The sequence below is a fragment of the Aplysia californica genome, unplaced genomic scaffold, assembly GCF_000002075.1.
Source record: "Aplysia californica isolate F4 #8 unplaced genomic scaffold, AplCal3.0 scaffold00245, whole genome shotgun sequence".
Taxonomy (NCBI): Eukaryota; Metazoa; Mollusca; class Gastropoda; order Aplysiida; family Aplysiidae; genus Aplysia; species Aplysia californica.
This window is the reverse complement of record NW_004797515.1, coordinates 732,310-742,309: the sequence shown is the minus strand read 5'-3', so window position 1 is coordinate 742,309 and position 10,000 is coordinate 732,310. Positions and strand designations below refer to the sequence as shown.

The 10,000-nt window shown below is 40.0% G+C and overlaps 1 protein-coding gene across 1 annotated transcript in view; it reads right to left on the bottom strand.

Moving 5' to 3' along the window:
- LOC101855956 overlaps positions 1–10,000 on the bottom strand; it is a gene marked incomplete in the record, with an annotated part of 111,217 nt that overhangs the window by 71,503 nt on the left and 29,714 nt on the right. Inside the window, 5 exon segments of the mRNA XM_035970277.1 lie at positions 1,305–1,357; positions 2,296–2,409; positions 3,644–3,743; positions 6,734–6,912; positions 8,485–8,596. Of these exon segments, the coding sequence (XP_035826170.1) occupies positions 1,305–1,357; positions 2,296–2,409; positions 3,644–3,743; positions 6,734–6,912; positions 8,485–8,596 (558 nt within the window).

The window sequence follows — 10,000 nt, the reverse complement described above, 5'->3', positions numbered from 1 at the left end:
ATTCATATTGTATGTTCAACCGCCAAAATAATCGGGAAAGTATCTTATTAAATATCAGTTCCAACTAAAATTAAATTAACTTTAGATGTGAACACATAAACACAAAGCAAAGAAGCAGAGATGTCAGTATTAGATCTATATGTTATAGATCTACCAGAGAGTCTAACTCTTTGGTAGAACATGACAATTATCATTTTTTAAATTTCACATTTGGCTGTTTTTGTTAGCCTTTTGCGGCCAGGAGCTGGTGTCATAATCGAGGTCATGATCTGATTATAGGACAGTAAAAAGTCGAGGAAAAAAAACAAGCACATGCAGCAGTAAAGAGATTGTTAGGAGTTAGTTCCCCTCACATTTGTGAGGTAGACTCGACCAGTGTTCGTTAGCTTACTTAATCAGGGCTTGTGATTGATTTTAACTGTGGCCCCAAAGGGGTGAACAGGGTATATGTGGTAATGAAACAGCCATGGCTGCTATGCACATGTTCCCTCAACTGTATTGGTAGATTCTTTCAGCCTCACTTTAAGCTTACTTAATCAAAGCTTGCGACGGATTATGGAGTGCCCCGAGAGGGGTGAGGAGGCTATTTATGTGGCCGTGAAACCGTTTTGAATGTTAGGCATGCTCATTGTGGATTACGAACCTCTTTTTACTTTTAATTTAAGAGGTTTACGTTTAAGGATGAATTTGACAGCGACAATGTTTCAAAATTAGGAGTGATTATTTGATTATATAGACGCTTCGCCCCTGGGGCCCAGTGAATGAAGCAAGGATGGACAGGATCACTGCGGGGCATTCTATTAGGTATAATTCACGCTCGTCTTCCCATCTGTTATTTCAACAGCAGAGATTGTGCTCCTCCACCCACCCACCAGGACGTCTGTCACCTAACAACGTCAGCAGGGAAGGACAAACAATAATGAAGTATGCTAAAACTGGAAACAGGTGTAGTCATGAAAGATCCTCTCCAAAAGCTATTGAAAGGTTTTGGTTTTTAAAAAGGCTGGGAAGCAGTAGCTTATACATTCATGTCTGGATAGGAAATAATACATGAGAATAATAGTGAGACAAAAATAATTACAAAACGAGAGAGAACATAATTGTGGGATCATTAAGCGCAAAACTAGCAGAAATGGAAGTGTTCAAATAAATTCACTGGCGTTGCTAAATGAGGTAAGCAACATAATGTTCAAGTGAATAAAGCTAGAGTTCACGGCTGTTTAACACAATACCATTAACTTGTCACAGCACAGTAATTAGTAAAAAGAAATAAAATAAATAAAACCACAGGAGTGGCGATTTACCTGTCCTGCAATCCAGTCTCTCGATCAGACAAGGACTCTGTTTCAGGACCAGCCTATGACAAAATAAAATGGGTTTTTTTGGGGTTATTTTCGTGGACGCCAACCAGAATCTTTCCAAAGACAAAGACTAAGTAAAATACATAAAAACATGAAAACAATTTTTTTTAAATCCAAAAAACGTTTTTACAACACAAAATCAAGTTATAAAAGATAGTACAAATCACAAATACAATAGGAAACCAGCTTTTTACAAGAGATGGGTGTAAAATGCTACCACAAAAAAGAATGATCTTAAGTCAAATGGAACACCTCAACTTAAGTAAATTATAATGTGATTTTGAATATTTCGTTGTGTGATAATTGATCAAAATAATAATAAGTGATCACTTTTAGACTTTCTGTTTAGCTTTGAAAGGGCAGCATCTTCGAAGAAGGAATATGAATATTCTGTAGCCCATTTTCGAGTCTGGACATTTGGAATAACCGTCTTACGGGTCAGGGGAAGTGGATCAGTGAAGATTGTCAGTTTTCTTTATTTTCCTGAATATAGACAGTCAGGAAAGTACATTTAAAATACGGTGTCGAGAGAAATCCTTTCTCACGAATGGTCAGGGATGCAGTCTTAGTTCTAAAAGACATCTTATACAAGTCTTTTACAGCCGGTATGGGCTTGGAATGTCCCGTCTGAGAGAACAAAAAGAGTAGACGAACGTACGAGATTGTATTTTTTAAACAAACGTTTTTTAAACTTCAAATTTGCACCAAAAAATAATTCCGGGTATCTGTTTGTTTGTTTTTGTTATGTTTGTGTGTGAGTGTGTGTGTGTGTGTGTGTGTATGAGTGTGTGTATGTGTATGTGTGTGTGTGTGTGTGTGTGTGTGTGTGTGTGTGTGTGTATGTTTAAGTGTGTGTGTGTGTGTGTGTGTGTGTGTGTGTGTGTGTGTGTGTGTGTGCTGTTGGGGGGGGGGGGGCAGCAGGTTCAAAGTGTACCTTAACAGACGGGACGGTAACATCATTGTCCTGGCTAAGATGTAGTCGAGGAGAAGGCTCTGCTTCTTCTAAAACATCCTCCAAGTCTTCGTTCATTTCAATCCAGTGTCTCACCTGTAAGTCAGAAAATATCTCAGTAAGACATTTTAAAATACCCCCGCAGAAGGAGTAAGTCAGGAAGCTGGCACTGAAAAAGAATGTGTTTATTTGCACCCAAAAAAAAGGGGGGGGGGTCAATTTTACTCTCAGAAGCCCTGTATTCCCAGACAAGAAAAAGGGATGGGGAGCTTCTCTTTTGCAGGGAGTAATCGGGAAAGATCTACCTGTCCTTCCGTTCGCCCATCAGTCAATATACTTTGTCTGCCTTGTTGTCTATTTGCCTGCCTGTCTGTCTGTCAGTCTGCCTATCCGTTTGTTCGTCTGTCTTTCACTCTTCCTGTTATTCACGGTCGGAACTCCGCAGAACGCCATCAGATTCGGTTTCATTCTTATGTTTCTGTTTCTATTTCAGTCTATGACCTCTAATAGCCTAACTCGACCTCTGACCTCAGTGTCGCTGGTCATGCAAAATGTGAGCAGTCTGCATCTCAATTGTCTGCCCTCAACCTTAATATGGAAAAAAAGTAAAAGTATAACATTTACATGTGTTTAACGCAGTACATAAGGTTCTTTAAGGCAGAAGCTCTGAAAGTAACGTCCATCTCCTATAAAACCGTTCCAGATGGGTTGAGAGCCTTGAAAATCCTTCAAAACAACCCTAGTTCAAGAGGCCCCAGTGTGGGATTCGAATATGTAGCCCGGCATGATACCAACTGAGCTGTCGGAGCAGTGGCATGGAGAACTATTGTCCTACGACTTTTTTTGTTTGCACATCGGTTTGCTTGTTCAACATGATATCATTATCCAAGTCTGCATAACGCACTGACCAATTTCAGATAATATTTGTCTTTGTACTATAAAGACAAGAATGTTTTGATTAATTGTTTTCCTCTCTCATCATTTGACGATTAGAAGACGCATAAAATATTGTTGCAAAATACAAACAACACAATACCATGGCCCATGAATTAGTATCTCCAACACGGAGGTCAACGTAACAGAGACCTCAATTCTTACACTAAAGGGTCAGGGCTTGGATAGTCATTATTCGAATTTGCAACAACTGAAGATTCCAGCAACAATCTTCAACTTCACAACCGAATTGCCAGTGTTACAAATTTGTAAATGTGTAATTATAGCTGTTTTACGTCCCTGTGTGCGGCGGTGGAATACTTAACCGCTATACCACACATGCCGATATTGTTTCAATAGCGTTGGACAATGTGACAAAAAGACAAAAGAGGCCAACCTTCTGGTGCGATGACGAATCGTCCGAAAGAGTCTCGCCATGAGAAAATCCAACTGTCTTTTTCGTTGTAGGAGTTCTCAGAGGCTGTTCTGGGACCGCTCTGAGATGTTGATAAGTAAATTTGAAACATAATTATTGGGATTCTCAAAATTGATCCCAGAATAAGGTCAGTCACTAACGTAGCACGTGTGTGTGCGCGTGTGTGTATGTGTGTGTTTGTGTGTGTGTGTGTGTTTGTGTGTGTGTGTGTGTGTGTGTGTGACTGTGTGTGTGTCTGTGTGTGTCTGTGTGTGTCTGTGCGTATTCTGGAATGGGGGAGGGGTCATGGATTAAGTGGTAAGACCTTCTGCACTATTCAAGAGTTGTTTCTATATGACTATCCTGCATATTTGTAACAACGGTGTTTTTGTGATTTTAATCTAGGCCTTTAAGAACTTATTGGGCGTATATTATTATGTCTGATGAGCAGCAGATCAAACAGCCACGTGCAGAACATTTCAGACTAAAACACACAAATCAGAAAGAGGAATTGTATTATTTGAAAGTGTGCAAGTTGTTTCCTGCCTATTTATAAGTTTCAGAAAAAGAAAAAAGAATCGCATGAATATCGAAGTTATGCTTCTTTTTTCAAGTGCCCGTATACGGCGGGTCTTCGAGCATCGTTGATTAACAAGAATGCGCGTTCTCAACGAGTTAACTAAATCAAACCAGTACTAGAGAGACGGCACTTCGCCCGGATGCGCGTATCTGGGTCACCAGCTGATCGTGGAGAAACGCGCGATAAACAAAACAAACTGCGTCCATTGTTCAAGGCATTTTCGTTGATCGCAGACAAGCATGGCCCCGGTTAGCACGAAATGTCAATGGTGTTCTGCTATAAACTGTACCTATTAGAATTAAAATCTGAGTTTCTTTCGATTTCCAAAGGATGACGAATATATTTTGATGAATAGAAAAAATTAGATATCAGACTGATACTCCATGCACAAACTAAACACACGTCAGCTTTGTTATATCAGCTATAAATATGGTTGTTGTTGGGGTTTTTCCTGTGTAAATGCCAAAATTGCACTTTTATTCTACTACTACTAGTGAAAGATATGTTACCTGGATATGCGGAAAGATGGTCTAAATACAAAGTGCCATCGATCGGTTTTGTTACTTTCTTTGTCCGATTACCACTTTTTTTTTGGGGGGGGGGGATGGGATGGGGGGATGGAAGGTGTTGGGGATCCTATTAAACTCCTTAAGTGGTACATCTATCATTATTGCTTTATGTGCTTTTCCATGATCTGAAATTATGAGAATTTAATATAATGTGTGTGTGTGTGTTTGTGTGTATGTGTGAGAGTGTGTGTGTGTGTGTGAGAGAGAGAGAGAGACAGACAGACAGACAGACAGACAGACAGACAGACAGACAGACAGACAGACAGAAACAGAGACAGAGAAACAGACTGACAGATTGACATAAAATTATAGACAGATTGACACATAGACAGAGCGAGAGAGGGGAGACAGAGAGACAGAGAAAGGGAGACAGACAGAGACAGGGAGAGAGAGAGAGAGAGAGAGAGAGAGAGAGAGAGAGAGAGAGAGAGAGAGACAGACAGACAGACAGAGAGAGACAGACAGACAGACAGACATATAGACAGAGCGAGAGAGGGGAGAAAGAGAGACAGAGGAAAAGAGACAGAGAGAGATATATGGATAGATAGATAGATAGGGAGAAAGAGAGAGAGAGAGAGAGATAGAGAGAGAAAGAGAGAGAGAGAGAGAGAGAGAGAGAGAGAGAGGGAGAGAGAGAGGGGGGGCAGACAGACAGACAGACAGACAGACAGACTGGGGGAGAGAGGAGGGAGAAAGAGAGACAGTGAGAGAGAAAAAGAGACAAGGGGAGAAAAAAGACAGACAGACAGACAGACAGAGAGGGAGAGAGAGATGACAGAGGGACACTGGAGTAGATTTGCTGAAAATTAAACCGATTATTCCTTACCTAGTGAACTAACTATAGACGGTACTACATTTTCTCATGACATGACAGCATCCCTTTGCCGTGGCAGCGATCACCGCGCGTAAGTGTTTTCGCGCCCCGCGCCGGGAGTTACGCGAATTAATGCACTGTTGTTATGGAGCGCCGCCACGAGTGTCACCTCTCTATTACTGTAAACCCTCTCTGATCAAACCAGAATCCAGAATAGTTACGGCAAAGAAAGGCACAAGAGTATTGAGCGGACAGAAACGAGAATGGCTCTAAAACATATTATACAAAACGGTACAGAAAAGTCTTTTCCAAAATTTGATTTTTTGTATATCCCCATCTACACAATATCGATTACTTAGAAGACTAGCCGCTTCGACCCTGCCAACCAGGGCTCTGAGGGGTAGAGTGAGATAATAAGTCTAAGTAAATAGAACACACGAGAATTAAAGTCGCATTTCCTGAAAAGAACGTCGACAAGAATGTCCTGCCGCTGTCAAAACGACAACAAATAATAAAGAGAAACTAGAAAGCGGTGACTTGTCCTCCGCCCGTCCTAAGCCCTACCTACCCCGACGACCATTGAACTGAAGCAAGAGGTGCTGCCGTATTCCTCAAAAGGTTCCCACGCAAAAACTTGTGAGACTACTATGTAGTCTGATCTACCGCCAGATATACACGTGATATACATACTATAGTTAAGTGGGGTTCCAAATAATATTTCTCTACTAAGGTGGGTGGTGCTACCTCCCCCACCCCCACCCCTCAAAAAGATTATATATATATATATATATATATATATATATATATATATATATATATATATATATATATATATATATATATATATATATATATATATATATATGTATAAAATTATATATATATATTTATTTATTTATATATTTATATATATTGTGAAAGTCTGCAGCCAGATCTACTGATACTATCAGTGATAGTGATAGATATAAAGACGAGCAATATAATTGTACAATGAGAAAACTTCGATTTACAAAACACCCGTTCGTGTTATGTAAAGCCTAAAACTTTAAGTCATTAAAACATAATAATATAGCTGAAACTGAAGCTCTGGCCGAGGGTACTATGCCTACCTTACACTTGTGTCTTCCTTTGTTTCATAGTCAGCTGGTGGCTCTAGTCCTCCAGACTCCGCTTCCATCTCCTGTCTTCTTTTTCGGGCTTCTTCTTCTTTTAATTTTCTCTCTCTTTCGCGTCTAAGAGCGTCCAATTTGTGTTCCAGAATGTCCCTCTGGCCGTTTTTCAGGAAAATCTGTTATACACAGAAATTTACCATTAGCTTTGTGAACTTTTAATTACAATGGTTGTTTCTGTTTGAAAAGCCCTTTTTTCTGTTTCTCACCTGACTTCCGCTTATATTTCCATGAAATCTTCATATTCAGTCAGTCGGACTATGGGGTTGTTTTGAATCTTTTTGCCGCGCCCCTACTTTTCTGTCAATTTCTTCCAATGTTTACTGCTCTTTCTAGTTTACCACTTCTCATACATTTTCCTTACTAATTTCCCTTCCCTCCTAACCATTGTCTTCAAACGCCTAATTCTGGTCTGAACCGTGTCTTTTGACAGTAATGAACACTACTGAGTCATGTGTCTTCATCTAATTAAGTGCAAATATTGAAAGACATCATCGGCATACAACCCAGCAGATCATTGTACCAAGTGCTTATAGAAACGGAACAAAGGTAAAGTGAAGTGTACCAGCTCAACACGATATCGGGGGGACGAATGTACACAATCTATCTAAGCCACTAAAGGAAAGATTTTGTCAGAGAGTTCTAAATCTGTTATAATAATAAAATAATAGCTTAACTGCACAAAGGAGGAAGCCATAAAAATCGTTTTCCTGTTTCAAGTAAAGAAATTTCAATGTGTGGTTGGTTGGTGCTTTTTTGTTCCTTAATATAGGTGTTTTGTGCCACCATCGACACAATTTAAATCATTTGGGGGGGGGGGGGCTTCCAACCTTGCCTGCAATGGCCAACCCGGGCTGAGAGGGTTACAACATTCGAGCTCTTAGATCGAGATGTTCGAATAAAAGTGTTCTCCCCGCTCTAGGATTGAACTCGGGTCTCCTGCGTGCGACTGTGAAGCGCCTAATCGCTGCACCACAGACGGCTGTGAACGTGTTAGCCAAAGCATCGGGAAACATGATTTTCAAAGTGTAGTGGATGCCTATTTCGTAACAAGACTAAAGCTGTTGTTATGCAAGCTGACACACCATTTAATACAAGCATTCATTATGAGGCCAGTTTATATAATGAACTCATTATGATATCAGTGAGGACTAATTATGAGAATAGTTGGTTGAAAGTAACACGCTGTTTTGAAAGCCCCTTTCCTCCCTATAAAAAGGCGAAAGACAACAGATGAATTGAACGTATCTTAAAGTCATTCATTAAAAACTTCTACAACAAAACACCTGTCTTAATGTGGCATTATTGTGTATTTGTATGTCATAAACAATAGAAAAAAAACATACAACAATGCCCAGTCATTAGAAAAATGCAGTATTGCTTATTTCTCACGCGGATACACCATCCGTATTCTCTCTCTTTCTCTCGTTCCCCCTCTCTCTCCTCCTATCTCTCTCTCTCTCTCTCTCTCTCTCTCTCTCTCTCTCTCTCTCTCTCTCTCTCTCTCTCTCTCTCTCTCTCTCAAGCCACTATTATCTCGTCAGGAAGAAAAGACAATGAGGACCGAGAGGCCAGAAAGACAAGTACAGGGGACAGTACGTAACAGCAGCACCTTCAACAGCAGGACAGGGTTACATGCAGTAGAAAGAGGAAGGAAATAGTTGTGACGAAAAGACACGGCTCAACCTGACCTTTGTCCGACCTACAGCGGATCCTTTCAGCTGGCAGGCGTTGACGATCACTCTTGCCTCAGCGGGAGATCCATAGAGGCGCACTGAAGTCTCGAAGCCGATGTCCCGAAACCTGAATAGAACTCAACAATCAGGTAAGACAATGAATTAGTTATCTCAGCACTGGAGCTGGAAATCCTGTTCTTGCAATAGGGAATTTCAAAGCTGAAAAGTTTTGTAGAGTCGTATATGATGTCATGATTTCAAAGTGCTGTCGGACTGCATTCTTGCCTCCAGTACACCCATAAAATCATTACGGTTTTTATATTTAACTAATCTTTGCTGCTTTTTTGTAGTTGAAAAAGAAATAATAAGATATAAAATGACTGAGTAAACCCCTCAAATGAAGAAACTTCTAAGATAACCAGGGATGGAAGCGTTATTTTCAGATAGTCTGGACATCCGGGTAATGTCCTTTTGGCTTGTGCGTTTATCTCAGATGAGTGTGCCTCAAGTCTAAAAGAAGTATATATAGAAATGAGTTAACTGAGAAAATGCTTGATTCAGCCAGTTCTGGGCTATAGACATGCGGATAAAGAGGAGTCTTCTAATCAACAGCCCCATTGAGCAAAAAAAAACAATCAAAGTGATTGGATACACGTTTTCCCACGTGTGGCTCCTTGTGTCTTAACTTCTTACACATCAATATGTATCAAATTTGACTTCCTTTTGTATTTTAATAATACATACTTCAAAGAACAATTGGAAAGTTCAGGGATTTAGAAGTGTGTTTCTTAACAGAAAGCGGATTACTGTGGAAAATTAATAAATTCTCCGTTTGGAGAAAATGGAGGGACGCATATGGCTATGGTCACCATACCACGTCGACACCTATAAAAGCAAGCACCAAAAATACAAGTGGGCAAAAGAAAGAGGTCCCATTAAAAGGCCAAGAAATAGGTTTGTAATATTCATTTAAAATTGGGTAAAACGCAAAAACATTGGGGCCAATTTTTTAAAGAATTCTGCTACAAGGACATGAACCAGTTCATTCTGGCTTAATGTTGAAAACGGTAAAAAGTATCGCCCCCACATCAGATGGATATCTCACCATGCTGAGAAAGTGGGTGAGAAGTTAAGAGAGAAGAAGGTTTTGTCCTGTTAGTTGAGGAGGTCTGAATCATGTATAATGGAGCCACACCCCATCAAGAGTGGACCGCGTATGGTTGCAAAGAAGATTTGAAGAACGCCTTATAAGCTGAACTTAATGATTTCAGAACATTTCCCCGACTTGAGTACCTTCCAATAATACCGTTTGGGATTTTTAGAGACACATTCTAAAGAATAGCCCTCAAACAATCGAACAAAAATCGACCCAAAAGCATTCCAATGCATTATTCAAAATTGTTGGTGGTGTTTTGAGCCTTGTCTTGAGAGAAAGTCAACACCTGAAGCATACAACTCATATACCTACAGCTTTCCAAGAGTTTATTTGGCAATGTCAATTATTCAAATAAAGAAATTTAATATTTATATA